An 18,115-nucleotide genomic window follows, 5' to 3' on the forward strand; every position below is an offset into this window, starting at 1 on the left:
TTGATTTTCTGCAGGCATTAAAAAAAACAACCTTAAAATTACTAAGCAAACTTATGTAATAATGAAGTAAGAATTATTTTAGGAACTTATTCGCAAACTATAACATTGAAACATTGTGGTTTTAAAATAATCAACATTCTCTTGATCCCTCTTGGACAGATTTATCTATTAATAATGACTCTTGTGAGGATGAGCGGTTCGGGATATAACTGAATGACTGAATCAATAAATGTGTACGAACAACTGAACAAACGAACAAACAAACGAATTGATTAATTTTCATTACTAAGTGAAAAAGATTTAATCAAACAACGCGTTTGAGGCAGAACAAGCAATATTAAAACAAGTACTTCAATAATGTATAAATCAACCAATTGAATTTCCTGATTTAGATGGAATTAGTACATCACCATGGAAGGCCTGGCTTTATTGCACTGGATTTACTTTTCTAAAGTGTGCCCTATCTGCAGCATGTGCAGGGTGATGCTGATGGAGAGGAAGTGCACAAACAAAGCAGCAAGAATGCGCTCGTCCCTGCAGAGGCAACTAAGTGGAGGAATGTCCGGCTCGAGCTCAGATGCGTGGGACAAAACAGTGTCCTTTTTTGCCCTGAAGAAAGCCCTCATTTTTCACAACGGCTTCACCAAATCGTCCAGGGAGGCCATGCGCGCGTTCCCCTCGCCCACCGATGATGTCACCCCACTGTGCTGCCAGTGACCGATGGACTCTTCAACATTGGGTTTCGTTAAAAGCCGCGCAAATTGCGCATTTTTTTATTGTTAAACTTTTTTTAATTGGGGGGTTTAACTCAAAAATGGTCCAAAACTGGGACTTTCTTTTTTTTTAATACACCAGAGGCCTTAATATTTCTTGAAAGTGTTCTCAGAAAGACCACGTTGTCAAGGTATGTTGTGGAGAAAACGCCATAGTCCTTTGTACAAAGGATCTTTATTGCGTTAATATTGTATTGTACAAATGATGTTTGAAATGTCCATGAAATTAGAAATAAATGCACTGTGGTAGGGAGTGAGCTTCAGTAAAGAGTTTTAACGCTGCGACTTCGATACACTTACGGCTGTAAGCAAGAATAATGTCCACGATGTAATGATAAAAGCGATTTGCCTATCATCAATACTTTGTGTGAATGCTGCATGTACCTTTGGACAGCAGAGGGCGCTCGGCTGTACATGTGATGAAGCGTGCTGAAACTAAGTAAAAGACCTTCTCCCTCAATATATTGGTTTGGTTATTGTTTTCGCTACTATAATGGCCCGATGTGTTCAAGTAATAACTTGTTAAAGGGACCATGTACAAAGTGCAGCAAATATGAGGATTATATAGTAAAAAAACAAAAAACCTTGAACCCCTCATACTTGGCAAAAGGGGTTAATGGTGTCAGTGCACATCCTGATGAACATTGGATCATGCCAAAATTGTTTGCAAAAAAATTCTGACAAGTCATCATAACCATATATCAACTTTATTAATCATAGGGCTAATTCAAAAAGCAGACATTCAGCAACATTTGAACAATCGTAGCAGCAGGCGAATGAACAATAAAGTGAGTCAAGTCCACACCATGCTTTCAGCTGGCTAACGCCACTACTTTTGCTCAAGGTTGGTGAGCGTAAAACTCAGCTGCACGTTCCTGGCCACAAAGAGCAGTTCTATTGCCACCTTTTTTTCTTGATTTTTTTTTTTTTTTTTGGAGGGGGGGCGAGGGGGAGACAGTTATCATTGAAGCAATAATTTATAAAAAAAAAAAGAAAAAGGAATCCAATGCAAAACCCTTGAAGTGAAAACAAATGAATAAAGTATTTAGGGATATAATGTAATTTGCTTTATTATGTATTGCAACAGGAGATCTAAAATATCACTGCAACAGATAAACTCTATACAAAAGGTTAAGGTGACCAAGGCATAGTGTCAAGGATGAAAATAAAACTTACTATAAATACGTTCCTTGTTTTTCCCCCCTTTGTCTTGCTGTTGCTTGCCAAATCGATAAAAGAAATTTTGCTCATACACACACAAAACAAAAACGGCATCTTTCACTCAAATTCCAGTTAGAACCATACATGATGACCAAAGGAGGACAAGTTAGCATGTGAGGCTTTCGCTGCCATTTTAAAACACGCTGACCAAAACCTTAAATAAGAAACAAAAGCAAAACAAGGTGAAATAGAATGCCACGCTCATCATGTCGTCAGACTGATATCCCTCCAACGGACATTCCAGCGCCTCATCATCTGTGTTTGCTTTGTGTGGAATTAGTTGTGTGCCCAACGCATCTTGGTGTATTAAAAGATTACTATCAATTGAAGATGTCATGGTGGGTGTGAAGATGTCATGGATAGGTAGCTGAAGCATGGCGTATACACTGTGCACAGAGGGAAAAGTGTTTATTTGGTGGCTGTTCCAAGAGCAGTTGTGATGCAGTTTGGATTGGGAATTGGTGTATGGGTGGATCCAACTACCCATCAGGGTAAAGAGTTCAACAAATCCTGCAGGAAGAGGTCTGGATCGGGGATTTCGGAGAGGAGACCTGAAACATGAGAAGTTGGTCATTTTTGTTTTTTACCTTTTTTTCTTTAAGGAACAAGTGTGAGCATCAGTTGTCATGTTTTAAGATATCGTTGCTCAAATGTTTTACACCAAGTGCTGCCTTCGTGAGCCCAAATTAGCATGGTAGGAGTATTGTCAGTTACTTTTGTTGGAATTATGATAAATCTTTTCAACATGAGGCCTCTTTCATTCTGTGTATACTGACCTACAACATCAAAGAACTCTGCCAAGGATTCAGCAGGCATGAGTTCATCCTGGAAAGCCCTGAGCACGCGCTCCGAGGCCTCATAGATGGGCATGTCGTTGTGACGCACGTACTCGGCAAGCGAGAAGGACCAGCCGCCCTCTGTGTTGCTGGTGGGAACTTTCTAGAGAGCCGAAAGGCAGAGAAAGAAGTTAGTTTGTAATTGTGTTTTTCTAAATAAAAACAACATTGCGTTAAATATTATAGTACTAACTGATGTGGCCTGACCAACCCCAATAAAGACAACACAGACAAGGCCTGCGGCATTTCCATTCATTTCAAAGAGGAAAGTTGATTTGAGAAATGAGTGATCTTAAGTTACACGCATGTCCCCGGAACAAACTAAACTCAGAAGTTTTCAGACATTACCCTGAACATGTCATAGACAAGATCCACCAGGCCCCAGAAGAGAAGGGGTGAGCGATAGACCGCATATTCCTTTGGTGCTTTATCTGTCAGTCTGAGGAAGGGTAGAAGAGAGGGAAGAGAGAAAAGATGAGGGGATCTCATTTCAACTCGCATGCACTTAAATAAATACATGAATTAATAAATAAACGCAAAAAAATTCACAGAGGTCGTACTTGTTGGCGCTGCTTGCCGACACCTTGCGGGCGTGTGCATTGACCAGGAGTCTCCGGAGGAAGTAAATCCGTGAGGTCATCCAGCGCTCGGGCGGCATGATGTGCATGGCCAGGATGGTGTAGTAGTGCGGTCCTTCTACCTCGTACGAGCTCTCCACCCATTTCTCACACAGCTGCTCCTGGAAAGTTTGCAGGTTCTTCTCCTCTCGGGAGGTAGCCCGTGTCCTGCAGGGTTAGCGAAGGGATACCAATATACACTGTATAAGCAGCAGACTTTGGCAGAAAGTTTCTTGTAGAAGTAGTCTGACTTGTAACTTTGGTTCAGACATATAGAATTTTGGCAAACTATTCAAAAAAAAAAAAACTGCTCAGTGATTTATTTACATACGGTTGTCTTTGTAGTTTTTAACTTCTGCAACGTTTTGGTGGATTTACAGTCATGTTAGCTTCCGCAATGTGGTTTTATTTTTTACAGGTGTAGATACACCCTGAAAAGTGGCTAAGATGGAGTCAGTTGCAAGCACAGTGTCAACAGTGTGCATCCACCTGAGGTTCTCGTCATGGCTACGGTGAGCCAAAATATACTGCTTTTTAATTATTAATTTACATACAGTTAGCTTTAGCCAGTTAACACAACCCAAGTGCCTCTGCAAAAGGTTTTCACCTTTGGTCTTGCCTCACGGTCCAAGATGATAATTTTGTACGCTATGATGGCCAATTTTCAATTATAAGATTGCCAGGATGCAGTACATACGTGTTGAGCACATAGAGCACAGTGTGGATGATGTAGGGGATGAGATGGATGTTGCTCTCTCGGCCGCCTCCTCCTGTGTCCACGCTGAATGATTGTTCGGTAGCAAAGCGAAGGAAGAGCAGTTTGGTGTCATGAATGTTGAGTTGGTACGTGGGCTCTCGCTGGCCTGTGCACTCCTGCAGATATGTGTTGTGTCTGTGTGGCACAGAAAAAATAGGGGTCAAAATTCAATCTTTAAGGCTGGTATTTCTATCACAGCATTCATTAGACATAGTTTTTGGGAGGTAATACCTCCTAAAAAGAAAAGGAGAAATTGGGAGCCAGCAGGTTCTCCCCTGTGCATTCTCTTCAGAGATTAGAATTATTCAAATCTAGGGAGGACATTTTATGCTGTTTTTTCTGTGATATGTGTTTACCGTGCTAGGCATGTGGCAAACGCCGATTCTGGCACATGCGGCCCCCAAACAGGAAGAAGTCCATTGCACTTGGTGTTGGCGTTCTGAAGAGCGGCGCTTTCCCACTCTTCTCGCCCACGGGCCAACCTGCAGTAAAGGTAAAAGAAATAAGAATTAAAATAAAGACCATAACACTTCGTGTTTGATGTCTTCTTAAGAAGCAAAGTGGCTGCTACCTGACAGCTGCCAGATGGCAGTCGTAGTGGACAATGTTAAAGTGCGACACAGTGCTGTAGCCCTGCTGCTTGCGAGGCTTGTTCTCAAATTCCTCCAATGACACCCGTTTTGTGAAAGTGTAAATACCCAGGACCTTGGTGGGCTGGAATGAAAACCATACCTGTCAAGTCGCTGTACCTCACTGAAACACCAATAATGTGTGCCTTGTTGTAGCCTACCTGAAATTTGTAACCTTCTCTACAGATACAACAAGTCAAGCCTGGCTCCTCTATCAGTTCCTCCATTTGTTTCAACAGTGAAGTCTTTGTCACCACCTGACCCTTCTCATTTGTCTGAAAGGCAAATGCACACATTGCATGTTACTTGTTCAAGCTTGTTAGTGACAGAAGTAAACAGAAACAAAAAAAACATTCATGTGCAAAAGCAAGTGTACCGTCATGCCCAGTGTTCCCAGAGCCTTTTGTCTCATAGCCATGGCCATTCGCTTCTTCTCAGCTCTGGTCTCCCTGCGTGCCGCTTCTATCTTTAGGTTGACGTCGCTGTGCTCCCTCAGTGCTTCCAGAAGGTTCTCTGCTAGCGTACCAATACCTTCATCGCTGGAAACCTGCTCCAGCTTGTGCAGGCTGGTAATTGAATCAGTGCCTATCAGCACCTGAACATGACAAAGGTTTTTCCTTTCATGTTATGAATCCTGACTTTATTAATACACTACATTTCATGTGAGCATTATGTACCTGTGTGGGAGGATGCTGAGTAGCCAAACCACGGAGCAATCTTAGAATGAAGGGCAGCGCAGGTCGAGAGAGGAACCTCTTCCAGATGTCGGCATCCAGACTGACAAGAAAAAAGATGAAACTTCAGACAAAGGAGACACTTTTCTATGCCTTTATCAAACGCTTGGAAGGATAAGTCCCGTACTTTTTTGCATTTGGGATATGTTTCTTCATGTAGTCCAGTGCATTTTGGGTGATTCCCTTTTGAAGAATAAGATCTTTCAGCTGATGGCCATTACTGTTATTTTTTATTCCAGCAGCGATTTTACAGAAGCAATCCAGAAACACTTTGTCATCGGCGCTATGATCCTCGTCATACCTGAAAATAAAAAAGTTTCATAGTGGTATGTGTCAAATCAATGTAGGCCTATCATTAAGACATTGAGAGTATAGGTCAGCACTTTTAATACCACACACAGTAATACCCACTTGTCAAAGCTGCAACATGGCTTGAAGCGCTCAACCAAGATCCTCATCTTCTCCAGTTCCCCAAATGACAAGTATGGGATGATGCGAAGCAGACCCTGCAGCACGCTGGGGTTGGAGCGCACAAACGGAGTATTGATCTGGTCCAGCAACATGACAAGCTGATCCTTGTCGCCAGTCAGCAACAAGTTACCCTGGAAAAACAATGACAGATTATAAAGATCTTTTTAACCCTTTCAAAGGAGTTAGAGGGGATTTGTGCTTGTTAGAGTGCAGCTTCCTAGTCCTATTTGGCATTGGTGACAGTCTGTGCTCTTTGAGTGGTCATGTGGCTTTGGCGGTCCTACCTTGTCCTCTGAAATCTCTGCATTAGCTTCATCCAGAATGATCTCCATGATGCTCAGAACTTGCTCTGCTATGGAGGCCCCGCCACTGTCCTTACTCTCCTGTTCAGCCACTAAAGCCTGAGAAGGAAAAGGAAGAGAACATATTAAAAGTTGTTCCTCAATATTGTGTGAAATACAAGGACATATGTCACTCACCAGATTTAGAGTTCCGAGCATGACATTGAGCGTGTTCATCTCTGGTTTGACTAGCTGTTGCCGGTTTACTTTCACTTTTACACAATAACTGAACAACTTCAGTAAAACCTAAAAAGATACAATTCATCTTTGAATTAGGAATACAATCATATTTTTCTCTGCACATGCACGATGATTCTTTATATTATGGTTATTACGCATATTGTAATCATATAACTGTTGCGCAACATCATTAACCCAACGCCACCGTCTTACCGTGAGCAGATGACGTCCCTGTTTAAAATCTTTGATTCCTGACAGCCGATTGAGCATACACTCCAGTCCGCCACACTGTGCCATGACTCCTGCCATCTTGTACACCTCCTCCTCATCCTCCTCCTCATCTGGACAAAGATCATTATGTGACCTTTTTTAAAATGTATTTTTGTGTTTTTAACTTTATTGTGCAATAAAATCAATAGACACACAAAGAAAGACTGGCAGACTTGACAGACTATAAACAGTGTGGGAGACGATAAACAAATAATAGAACCTGTGGTTGAGTCCAGCGATTCAATGAACTCCTCTGTCGCATCTCCCAAGAGACCTCTCATTCGATAAATGATTCTCATTGGTTCGCCCTTGGAAAAGAGGGAGCAATGTCAACTGGACCATTCATTTATTTCAAATATACTTTGGAAGCCGCAGTAATTATTAGTGTTTTGCCTTTAACTTTACCTCATTTGTTGGGCACCACACCTTCTTGTAGACTTCAGCGACAGACAGATCCAAGCTAATGATTTTGTTGTTCACCAGAAGCTGAGGAAAGCAAAGACATGGAATGTGTTTCTTGCAATGACTTGACGACAATAGGAAGTGCGCAGTAGGAGAAGGACATTTTGAAATGGCAATCAAAATACAGATTCAGATTACCTCCATGCCACTATCGTCTTCAAGGAGTGCCACCAGGTCGCAGTCTTGGCAGATCTTGTTCTTAATGTCCCTCATAAGGGGGCCAATGCCAGCCTCGTTACAACTGTAAGGGTTTCCAGGCATGCGACCTTGCAAGAAATCCTCCTGTTGAGGGTCTTTTTCCAGGGTTACAAAGAACTCTGTCACCTCGTTCTCCTCCTTAAAAAGAAAAAGGTGAAAGGAATAACATTAAGACTCACACTGTCACGGTCAAGTAATTATTCTGTAAACTAGATCTCTAAGCGAAATAAATCAGGCATAGAGCTAACTTACAGGATAAATGATGCTACACAGTCTCTCAAAAATGAAAACAGGTGTTCTGTAGTCATCCAAATTGTATCTCTTCGCAGTCTCTATGCACACTGCCATGAAAGCCTTCGTTTCAGACTCAGTACCTATAAACAGCGCAAGATGGTTAGACTTCGTGCGTATCATGTCAACTGTGGAAAACATCGCTAAGCTCCAACAAACATTGCCAGACTCTGCTGCATGCTGCAAAAGCAGTAGTTAGGATTCCACTTCTGCTGACCTGTGGTCATGTCCTCCAGCATCTCCAGCAGCATGTCCTGAGTCTCATCAATGAGTTTGGTGCGCTGCACCACCAGCTTTCTCAGACACAGATAACCATTCAGCACTGTGCCGACCAGACGGCTCTTAAAATGACGCTTAATGGACTCCACCTCCACAAATGATGACAGCAAACCTGCCATGACATAACACAATTTTATCAAATGTTTGTTGATAAAGAACACTTCCAATCTTTGCTGACATGTGCTTCAAAAATGTATACCAGTGAAGCTCTTGAGTGCATAGCCTTGCTGCAAGTCTGTGCTCAGCGTCGCCTCCTCCAGGGCCAGCAGGTTGGCTATTTCCTATCAGAGGCAATTACGCACAATGACATTGAAATAATTACATGACACACTTTTAAAGGCACCTTTTAAACAGTTTAAGCCAGTTACAGATCACTTTACCTTGGTGATGAGATTGCCGATGTAGGGAAGGACCCCACGTGCAGCCAGATAAACCTTCCAGTGTGTTGGTTTGATGAGCTTTTGGTAAAGACCAAGGTACTCTGCTGCACACTCTCCAGCCAAACTCAGCTCATCCAGATAACTGACCGACACATAAAAAACGCACATTTGCACTTGACTGTGTAAAATTGATTTGTTAAAGTACAGTTGGCTTCATCACTGCCCATTAAAGAGTGATTTTAGAATTGTTGACCCTAATTTAATACATATGCCACTTTCATTCTTCATTAAGTGTTACCTGGTGAGCAGGCCCAAGACTTGTTGTTTGCGGCTGGGGATTGTCGTGAGAGCCTCCACAATTGTACATGCTGCCTGTCTTGCAGCTTGAGTAGCGGGCGTGAAAAGGACCTGCAGCATGACAAACACTTATGTCAACTGATTTCTAATGAGAGTGTATTTCTGAATCTCACGAGACATAATCATTTGCACATCTTTACCTGCCGGAGCCAATTGTTGTGGCTCAGCCTGAGCAGGCGAGGGAAAAGGATTTCACCTTTTCTGGATCTCATATACTGCTTCCATTTCCACACATACTTCTCCATAAGATATTGCTTCCGCAGTTCACCCTTCCCCTGTGGCTTTGTTACCATCTCATGGCCTGTCATGCCCATAAGTTGGCAGGATCATTTCAGAGAAAAATGAGTACTCATCTACAATGACACGTTTGCACTACTTGAATACTTACATCTTGCAGGGAGGCATTTTTTCCAGGTCTCATATGACGCTTTGGGATCTTTCTTGAGCCACATTTGGGCTTGAGCGTGGATTTCATTACTGTAGGGCCTAACGGTGGTCAGGGATTCAGTGGCAGCATCCTTTAAACAACAGATAGTTGGTTAGGACCTGACCTGATCAAAAAGTACTTCAAGAGTTGACATACTTTGAAATGACTTTTTTTTTTTTTTTTTAATATTGTGCAATTGCCGTAATGATACATCTTGCAAACTGAGTTTTCTACTTGGTTTTACACCAACTTTTCAGCTAGTTGCATCCCAGTATCCTAATCAGCACATATTAAATTGAACCCCAAAGCAAATGCAAAGCCTCAACACGCAATATCCACCTTGTTCTTCTTGCTGGTGGGGGCAGGGGGTTTGATCAGCTTCTGCAGGATTTTTAGGCACATGAGAGTGATGTTCTCCACAACGACAGGCGTCTTAATGTTAACTGACATGAGAAAAAGACTAAGGGCTGCAGGGGGGGGAGCACAGAAAAAACACACAATTAGACATTCTAGATTAGAAATGGTATAAAAGATGTTGACTGCAAGGTAGGTGAGTGCTGACCTAATATTTATGCATAAATAGGACTCAAATCTATTTGCTAATACAGCCACTTACCACAGCGCAGCCGTAACTCCCAGCATCCTCCCTCTTTTGAAATTGAGTCAGTTAACAGCAGCATTTCATACTGCAGATTACTAACCTGTTAAAAAAACACATTGTCAAATTTACACTGCCCCAGTAGTGTTTGTGCTGTAATAAATGTATCACTGCTTCAATACTGTACACAAAAGAAAGACACGGATGCATGGCTTTGAACAAGCAGATGAGAATCACACATACCAGGTCAGGATTGGCCCAGTGACCTTTGAGTGCTGCCGAAACTTTGGCAATAATAAGGTCATTCATCTGCTGCGTGGCTTCTGGGTGATCTCTAAAAATGCAATAATAAGAAACAAATGATTACTTGAACAGAACTGCTACAAAACGGACAAATGATCAAATGAAGTTTATATGGTTTCATCAAACAAGCCATGAGTGTCAGGTTAAGGGTCGTGCACTAAAAACATGTTATATTTAACTACAATAGGATCTAGAGCAGCACTGTACCTGGTAAGTAAACAAATTAGCTGGCGTACTTCCTCTCTCATGGCTGCAGTACCGCGTCGCAAGTTGTACTCAAAAAGCTCACGGATGAGCCCCTGAAGGACAAGGATCTGCCGGAGGGCCGGGTTGGTGGCCAGCGCACGCAGTAGAGTGATACAATGACCTGTGACTGCTGAGGCACAGCCGTAACACTTGTTGGAGGAGGTGTGGCCACAGCCCAGCACAGAGAGGGCACGGTACTGGCTGGCCGTAAAGGTCGGCTGGTGGCTGCTGCTGCTTCGGGAGGATTTGGTGGCAGCCTCACGCTGCTGAAGATCATACTCAAGCAGCTCTTTGCGAGATGCCAGCACTTTCTGTGTGTGCGTGTGTAGCGAGAAAGAGAGAGAGAGAGGGGGGGGGGGGGGGGGGGGGGGTGTTAAACACCAGACCCATAATTTTTGTAAATAGAAAGATAATCATGAAAATGCTCCAGCATGTGGAGAGGCCACAGGTCCTTAGTTTCTAACCTGTATAATTTTGGAGAGTTCGTCAAATGATGTTTTGCAGTCTCCACTGTATTCCTGAGCCAGCTGCTGAATGTATCTGTTCACATTGGCAGAAGATGTTCCAAGACCTGCAGCAGCTCCGGTGTCATCCTGTGGAAGGAAGGTTGTCACCCGTGTTTCAAATTCTGCAACATTCACTGCATAATAAATACACTCCAAGCCTTACCTGGGGCTTTTCTGGTGCCGCCTCATTGACTTTAGACAAAAGGCTCTCCAGCTGGGGCCGATGACCCATGAGCTGGTGATAGACACGATCAGCTTTTTCCAGAAGGGTGTTGATGTTTGTCACAGCCTGCAAGGAGTAAAAATAAGTTTTAAAATACATGGTCATACATAGTCTTTAGAGAGCAAATGAACTTTTGAGCAATAGAACTTCAAATAAAGTTTTGAAGTATGAATAAACAGTTGCTTGCTTTTTTCCTGTCTTCTTCATTCTCAATAGGATCCACAGCACAGCATGGTTTGGCATAAAGCATGAAGTCAAATCTGGCATATTTGCAGAAACCGCAGGCATTGCACAGGAAGGGGTCCTTTTCATCATAGTTGATAGACCTGTTTTGAAAAAAAAAATAAAACATGGCATCATATTTAAATATGATGTACAACTTTGTCATAGTTGAGTGAGTACCTGTACTGTTAAATTGGCTAAGGAAGTGTGTTGCTGACCTGCACTTGTGGCACTGATAGACATTCTCACCACAATTGCCACACACTCCAGGATTGGCAGGCACAGAGGCACTGCATCGTGGGCACTGCAGTGTCTCAGTGGAGGCTTGGTAGTTCTCATAAAAGTCAGAGAACTCAATCATCAGGTTGGATGCGACAATGGGTAAGGGCAGGTCAATTTTTACTTCCGTTTGACCTGGGGTCAGTTGAACTTTCTTGGCTTTATGCCAACGAGCAGGCCTGAAAATGACAAACATTAACATTTTGTGCATTCTGACCCAGGGGAAAGTAAGCCAGGATGGAAGGAAAAAAAAAAAAGAAAAGAAAATTAAAACACACTTGTTCTTCAGCTCCACAATAGCTTGCACAGTCCTGTTGTTGTAGTAGAGGTTGATAGTCCGGACCATTTTGGTGCGTTTGAGGTCGCCGATCTTTACAGTAACCTTGCTAATGGTATGGCTGCCAATAAGCTTGACAACCTGTTGTGTGGTGGTGTAGCGGGTGTCCACTTTGATAGATGACAGTTTGATATTCTTTAGGGCAAATAGAAAAAAATATTTTTAACAATGTTTAGGATTAATATTTTTTTTCCGGAGTCGATTAAGATATTGCTATACATACCGAAAAGGGAACCTCTGGATTATTACACACCAAGCAGGGGTCACTTTCCAGGTAAAAGCCATCAAACTCCACCAGACCTGACAGAGTGCTGTAAAAGAAAGCAGAAATGAATGTCCACAAATCAGCAGTACAAACAACAGGCAGCATGGCTCATTAAACATACTTGTAGATGTTGGAGTTTGGGTGATTTGTCAGGATATGGTTCTGTGTTCTCAGGATTTCAACAGCCTTCTGGGAATACTCCTTCAGCTAAAAGAAAAGGAAACAAACCAATGAGGTTCATGAATAACCGAGTACAATTGTCATGTGTGGTTAGTACTTATGGCAAACAAGAAGCAACCAAATAACTGTCAAAGGATAACAACAAAAATTCATTCCACTCAAATGACAATACAGAATAGAGATTCTTAAGTCTGTGTTATTTACTTTTTTCTCTGTCTGCGGGGTCTTGAGTGAGAAGTACCCGAGAAGGTCAACAAACTGTGCAGCTTTGCGGCCATATGCTGGAAGCTCTGGCCAGATGGCCCAAGTGAGCTCCAATAGCAACTCCTGCTGAGATTTACTTGAGTTCCTAGTGAGAAATGCATACATTTGGGGATTATAATGACATATTCAATAATATTTGAAGGATTAAGCACCTATTCTCTTTTTAGTATACACTGTTCCTGTTATTGCATGAATATGATTTTGAGTGTTGGACTGCGCTAAGCCTAAACGTAAAAATGTACTTGGAAAAAAAAAAAAAAAAAAAGAGAGTACCTGTAGATATGTAATGCCAAGCAGTGGGCTTGCCAGCGCACCGCTGATGAGTTGGACTCAAGCAGGAAGCAGCGCAAAAACTGGATGAGTGTCTCCTTGTCTGCAAACTTGTTGAGCTGACTGACCAAAGCCATGCACAACTGATCCTCCTGGCTCCCAACGCCATCCCCTATGATCAGGACACAGACAAAAAAGCCCACATTCCATTCAATAGCATCCATCATCTGCAACTAAAGAATAACTCATCTGTACACAACAAGGCTTGCACCATTGCCTCACCCTCTTTGTCCTTCTCTTTATCTTCTTTTTTACTCTTTTTACTAGAGGACTTGCTCTGAGAGGACTGCGAAGTTCCTCCCTGTCCGCTGCTTGACCCCCCTGAGAGTGAGGAGGAGTTGGCCAGCACCTTACTGCCACACAGCGCACACGAGAGCAATTGCAAAAGGACTGGGGAAACACCCTCGTCTACAAGGAAGCTGACTTGAAGCAGGAAGTACAACACAGCTGCAGAGAAGAAAAAAGTACATGGGAAAGGAGAGTCACGATGATAAAGACACCAGTAAAGTTCTTACACTTCTATTAATAAATAAAAAAAGGGAATCGGAATTTACTTACAGTCATCTTTCACACAGAACTTCTGCCAATTGATTGTCCTCTGAGTTGCAATTTCAGCACAAGCTTTCAGATGCTCCATCTGCATTGCCAGAAACAAAGGTAATGTTGGCGAGCACCAAAACCATAAAAAATGCTGTCAGCATGCACCAAATTACACTCACCAGGTTGATGAGTGTGTCATACTGCAGCGCTGAGCCAGATGAAGCTGTAACAATACCCGCCCGGAGGAAGACACCCTGTTCCTCGAGAAGCTTTTTGATGCTGCGCACGTGAGAATCAAGAGTGTGCAGATCCCGCAGCTGACGATACTTTTCCTTGGAGCCGCAGATAAACAGCAGCAGCTTTCTAACTTGCCTCCTGACAAATGGGGTCTGTTGGATCATCAAATACTGGAAAGAGAGATGATCATTTTTGATTCTCTTTTTACAATTTTCTGAAACAGAAAATGACACAAGTATGCCAGAATCTTACTTCAGACAGATAGTAGAACCAGGAATGATCAAAGACAGGAGGTGGGATGCGTGGGTTGGTGTCAACTATCTTTTTGATTTGATAGGGCAGTCGGAGCACCATTTCAGTGAGCAGCTGCGAATAGGCTTCAAACACATCGGCTGCATGTCCCTAATCACAAAAGCAACTCAGTTAGTTCTACACTTCCTTGTCACTTTTAGTCTATATGACATGCTGTCACCTGATTTCAGGACATATACCTTGACATACTGGCGGAGGAAAAAGGGGCTCATGTCTGGCGGAGAGGAAGATGTGTGCGGGCGAAGGAGTTGGCTCGTGGTCACAGGTTCTTCTTCACCCTGCTGGCTCTTCCAGAACTCCAGAAGGGATTTGAGCACATGGAGACAGTAGTCAATGGCACCCAGGCTGAGCAAGGCAGACGCTGTAGCATTGGAAATCAGTGAAGATGACTGGAAGAAACAAATTTAGCAAACAGCATGAGTCACTCGCAGAAACAAGGGTTTATACAAAATTAATTTGACCCCCAAAAAAATTATTTTTAAAAAATGAACTTGTGTATCCACCTGTTGTTATTCATAACACAGAATAAGTCATGCCACGCACGTACACACCACACAATTTGGTGAGTTTATAATTTTGTGACATTTGCTTAGTGGTGTGCCATGAGATTTTTTTTAATGTTCCAAGTATTTTTTAAGAACCCTTCAATAATAATGTACCTCAGAGGAAGATTTAGAACCGGATTTGGTTCGAGACATGAAAACGCTGAGCAGTCTCATGATGACCAAGTGTACTTCATTCATAGGGCAGCGATCATTCTTTTTTGAAACATCCTACAGCGAGAAGAGGCAGGTTGAGCTAAACAAGCACATGTAAGATGATTTGTTATGAATAGACCGCAATTACCTTCTTATGCATGGCGAGCTCTGCAATAAGCTGCGCAAGCAGATCATCCAAGGCACCCTTATCCTTTTCATCCTCCCCGTCAAGGTCAGAGGTCAGCATAAGGATAACTTGCATGTATGGAATGGCTTGAACGCCACCAACGTTGTGGAGCTGAGAGAGTTGCTGCAGCAAGCGTTCCAGTAACATAAGACGAACCATGTGAAGCCTATTGACAAAGTAAGAGTCAAATTTTGTCAGTATATACAAGTTGACCAACAAAGAGTTTAGACCAGACTGTTGAGATCTGACCTGTTGCTTCTGTGGATGTCTCCCTCAGTCTCTCCTTCTCCCTCTGAGCCTTCACCTTCTTGTTGGGCTGTGGTGGTGCTGATTGCACCAGTGCTGGAGCTAACACTGCCTGGACCTGCAGGCTGGCCCTCCACTGTTGTATCCCCATAAGCACTGCTGCGTCCTGACACTGCCGAGAGAAAAGGAAGCAAAAAACATACATTTAAGCATTGATGGGATTGTATTGTCAATATACTTAAGATTTCAAGGCATCTGATTTTATACTTCCTGAAGATTTTATTTTTCTGATTATTTTCTGAGCACTATATTCTCCCTAATTTTGAAAACAGTTTCTACTCCTTTAATTTTAATCTTTTACCTCTTTGGAATTGAAAAGCATAAAAAAGTAAATAATAAATGAAGACAAACAATTTTGACTGCTTGAAATGCTTTGTGCCTTGTCCCAGTCTAAAAAACACACTGATTAAGATTGCCCATCTTAAAAAATACATACAAGTAAGGTCCATCTTTTCAGTTGAAAGACACTGCAACAATAGGGAATAAACTCTCAACCACCTGCCAATCTGATAAAGCATATGGCTGCTCTCTTGCTCCCCTGAGAAATCTACTACGGATTCATACACCACGAGGTATACATCCTTTTGTTTCAGGAGCTATGTAAATGAAGTTGAAGCGTTAGTGAGTTCACAGTGGGAGCCAAGCTGGGGGGTCCACATTGCTTTTATCGTATAAAAGCATGGCCCAAAGCCAGCTACTTTTTTTTTCTCAACTGACTGGGAGCACTATCAGTATTACCTTATCAATCATTTTCATTCATTTACAATCATTTACAAGTATCTGGATTTTTACATTTAAGCACACTACAAAATGTGAACATCTTTTCAACCTCTGAACCTAAGTATGGTTTAGAAATTACACATATGTAGTTCTCCCCTATAATCAAACACCCACCACTGTGCTCCCCTGCAACAGAATCGATAGCAGAACCTCCACTCTCGGAGCCCACACTGCCGCCATGCTCAGCTGGGGAGGTCCGAAGTGTGGAGCCATCAGTAGCAGCAGTACTGCCTTCGTCATCAGATGCTGGGGCTGAAATCATACCAATAGTTGTAATAGCAAATAAACTGCAGTCATCTGGGCCAGGGTACAAGAAGAATCCATACCTTAAGTCATAACAATCCAAAGCATCTATCACAGAGTCAAACACTCCAAAAGCTTTCTTAAAATTAGGCTACTCGTGTCAGACCACCACAATCAATCAACATTTGCCAATCTAGAAACTGAAATGTGCAGACACCACAAAAGGTATTCCTATTACCTGATGCAGTGGTGTCTGACAGTGTGCCCGCATCCAGTGACGAGGAGCTTGGGGCTTGACCAGACAGACCAAGGCTCTGAAGGCCAAGGGCACTGCTACTACTCCCTAAAAATATTACATAAAAGATACCCATGAATATTTACACTACAAGCCAAATAAACTGAAATCAATCTTCCAAACCTTTTTTTTCCCCTACTAACCTTGTTGATCCTGCTGAAGGCTGAGCGCAATCGCTAGCTCTACCATTGTTTCATCATCAGCATCGGGAGGGATGTCAAGCATGGGGGGGAAACCCTCAGCTCCAGCCAGCAATGCTTCCAGGGGGGATGGATTTCCATTGTTTAGATTCTCTGATGTCTCTAGGACCATTGATTCTGACTGAAGAATGCAAACAGTGAACATTATTACATTATATAACATTTTATTCAGAAGGTTACTTTGAACCTTAAACGGCGGCGCACTTATGGATTTTTACGGCCTCCAGGGGGCGCTCTCGCATTAAGCAAGAGCGAGACAGGCGAAGAAGAGATAATGCGCCAAAGAAGACGCGCTAGTTTGTGTTTACATTTCGCGCATCACGCAGAACGCGATCAAGACGGACATTACTGAAAGGAAGCCTTTATACACAAACCGTCTTCATGGGGGACAAAAGAAATGCATATGATGCCGCTTTTAAGCCAAAGGCAGTCGATGTTGCTGACATTATCTTGTGTCTACTCTGGAGCGTACTTATGGATTTTTATGGCCTCCGGTCTCCAGGGGGCGCTCTAGCAGGAAGCAAGAGCGAGACAGACGAAGAAGAGATAATGCGCCGAAGAAGACGTGCCAGTTTGTGTTTACATTTCGCGCATCACGCACACACCCGCATTCACACAAAGACAGGAAGCTTTTATACACAAACCGTCATTACAGGGGACAAAAGAAATGCATATGATGCCCCTTTTAAGCTATACGTGTCGCTCGCTAGTTTAATGTAATTTAGCGCTTTGTGCATGAATAAGATTAGCATGAACAGACCCTTTTCACACTCGAAGAAATGCATAAAACCGACGACGAAAGAGAGACTGAGAAAGTGTGAGGCGAAGGATATCTAACGCTATTCCAATCGGACACTAAGGAGGAAGACTTCGATGGCTTCAGTGCACAGGAGGAAGATGAAGACGGCTCTTTTTTTACTTTTACTGGTATGTTTTTTTTTAACCAGCCCTGTTAGTGCTGTGCTACCGTGTTGCTGCTGTGTTACCGCCGCGTCTCAGTGACTTTGCTGTGTTACTTCCGTGTTGCTGTGGTATTACTGCTGCGTCACAGGCAGTGTTTGGAAAGAAATGTTAAGGTATGTTATTAAAGCTTTAAAAAAACTTTCTGTGTCCAGTCTTTCTTTGCTAATAACTCACGTGCACACTTCCGCGTTGCTGCGGTACTACTGCTGCGTCACAGGCAATGTTTAGAAAGACATGTTCAAGTATGTTATTAAAACGTTATAAAGGCTTTCTATGTACTGTCTTTCTTTGTAAAAAACTCGTGTGCACGTGCGGCTTATAGACCGATGCGGCTTATGTAAGAAAAAAACTGAAATATCCCTGAATTTTAGCTGGTGC

The 18,115-nt window shown here is 42.7% G+C and overlaps 1 protein-coding gene and 2 long non-coding RNA genes across 14 annotated transcripts in view; 1 reads left to right on the plus strand and 2 right to left on the minus strand.

Annotated features, from left to right (window-relative positions):
- LOC148401418 (uncharacterized) overlaps positions 1-858 on the minus strand; it is a 2,132-nt gene extending 1,274 nt beyond the window's left edge. The window contains exons 1-2 of the long non-coding RNA XR_015857073.1: positions 411-858; positions 1-8 (exon numbers count right to left, since the gene is read on the minus strand). The exon at positions 1-8 is cut by the window's left edge and continues 477 nt beyond it. This is a non-coding gene — a long non-coding RNA (uncharacterized LOC148401418). The remainder of the gene's footprint in view (positions 9-410) is intronic.
- LOC148401417 (uncharacterized) overlaps positions 1-3,978 on the plus strand; it is a 5,634-nt gene extending 1,656 nt beyond the window's left edge. For 2 of the 3 annotated variants that reach the window (XR_015857070.1, XR_015857071.1), the window contains one exon: positions 471-1,207. This is a non-coding gene — a long non-coding RNA (uncharacterized LOC148401417). Of the gene's footprint in view, positions 1-470; positions 1,208-3,865 lie in introns of those variants that run through there. The other variant, XR_015857072.1, reaches the window with a different exon arrangement.
- The window catches only part of ubr4 (ubiquitin protein ligase E3 component n-recognin 4), a 42,177-nt gene continuing 25,523 nt past the window's right edge, over positions 1,462-18,115 (minus strand). For 6 of the 10 annotated variants that reach the window (XM_088368556.1, XM_088368554.1, XM_088368548.1 and 3 more), the window contains 49 exons: positions 16,718-16,895; positions 16,518-16,622; positions 16,151-16,288; positions 15,200-15,368; positions 14,912-15,116; positions 14,725-14,838; positions 14,245-14,454; positions 14,006-14,155; positions 13,696-13,923; positions 13,535-13,613; positions 13,199-13,423; positions 12,920-13,088; positions 12,587-12,731; positions 12,324-12,409; positions 12,161-12,248; positions 11,879-12,072; positions 11,540-11,779; positions 11,287-11,425; positions 11,040-11,165; positions 10,835-10,963; positions 10,332-10,681; positions 10,065-10,155; positions 9,840-9,924; positions 9,563-9,690; positions 9,184-9,314; positions 8,937-9,105; positions 8,738-8,847; positions 8,440-8,581; positions 8,259-8,340; positions 7,998-8,171; positions 7,742-7,863; positions 7,430-7,627; positions 7,235-7,315; positions 7,050-7,137; positions 6,773-6,900; positions 6,518-6,625; positions 6,323-6,439; positions 5,979-6,169; positions 5,695-5,868; positions 5,511-5,610; positions 5,210-5,428; positions 4,995-5,108; positions 4,776-4,918; positions 4,561-4,686; positions 4,145-4,339; positions 3,391-3,615; positions 3,179-3,269; positions 2,771-2,933; positions 1,462-2,545 (listed from right to left, as the gene is read on the minus strand). In XM_088368556.1, coding sequence (XP_088224682.1) covers positions 2,481-2,545; positions 2,771-2,933; positions 3,179-3,269; positions 3,391-3,615; positions 4,145-4,339; positions 4,561-4,686; positions 4,776-4,918; positions 4,995-5,108; positions 5,210-5,428; positions 5,511-5,610; positions 5,695-5,868; positions 5,979-6,169; positions 6,323-6,439; positions 6,518-6,625; positions 6,773-6,900; positions 7,050-7,137; positions 7,235-7,315; positions 7,430-7,627; positions 7,742-7,863; positions 7,998-8,171; positions 8,259-8,340; positions 8,440-8,581; positions 8,738-8,847; positions 8,937-9,105; positions 9,184-9,314; positions 9,563-9,690; positions 9,840-9,924; positions 10,065-10,155; positions 10,332-10,681; positions 10,835-10,963; positions 11,040-11,165; positions 11,287-11,425; positions 11,540-11,779; positions 11,879-12,072; positions 12,161-12,248; positions 12,324-12,409; positions 12,587-12,731; positions 12,920-13,088; positions 13,199-13,423; positions 13,535-13,613; positions 13,696-13,923; positions 14,006-14,155; positions 14,245-14,454; positions 14,725-14,838; positions 14,912-15,116; positions 15,200-15,368; positions 16,151-16,288; positions 16,518-16,622; positions 16,718-16,895 — 7,227 coding nt within the window. In that variant the 3' untranslated portion in view covers positions 1,462-2,480. The remainder of the gene's footprint in view (positions 2,546-2,770; positions 2,934-3,178; positions 3,270-3,390; positions 3,616-4,144; positions 4,340-4,560; positions 4,687-4,775; positions 4,919-4,994; positions 5,109-5,209; positions 5,429-5,510; positions 5,611-5,694; positions 5,869-5,978; positions 6,170-6,322; positions 6,440-6,517; positions 6,626-6,772; positions 6,901-7,049; positions 7,138-7,234; positions 7,316-7,429; positions 7,628-7,741; positions 7,864-7,997; positions 8,172-8,258; positions 8,341-8,439; positions 8,582-8,737; positions 8,848-8,936; positions 9,106-9,183; positions 9,315-9,562; positions 9,691-9,839; positions 9,925-10,064; positions 10,156-10,331; positions 10,682-10,834; positions 10,964-11,039; positions 11,166-11,286; positions 11,426-11,539; positions 11,780-11,878; positions 12,073-12,160; positions 12,249-12,323; positions 12,410-12,586; positions 12,732-12,919; positions 13,089-13,198; positions 13,424-13,534; positions 13,614-13,695; positions 13,924-14,005; positions 14,156-14,244; positions 14,455-14,724; positions 14,839-14,911; positions 15,117-15,199; positions 15,369-16,150; positions 16,289-16,517; positions 16,623-16,717; positions 16,896-18,115) is intronic. The other 4 variants (XM_088368551.1, XM_088368553.1, XM_088368549.1 and 1 more) reach the window with 1 other exon arrangement.

The sequence above is a fragment of the Syngnathus floridae genome, chromosome 2, assembly GCF_059516105.1.
Source record: "Syngnathus floridae isolate MCC-2025c chromosome 2, RoL_Sflo_1.0, whole genome shotgun sequence".
Taxonomy (NCBI): Eukaryota; Metazoa; Chordata; class Actinopteri; order Syngnathiformes; family Syngnathidae; genus Syngnathus; species Syngnathus floridae.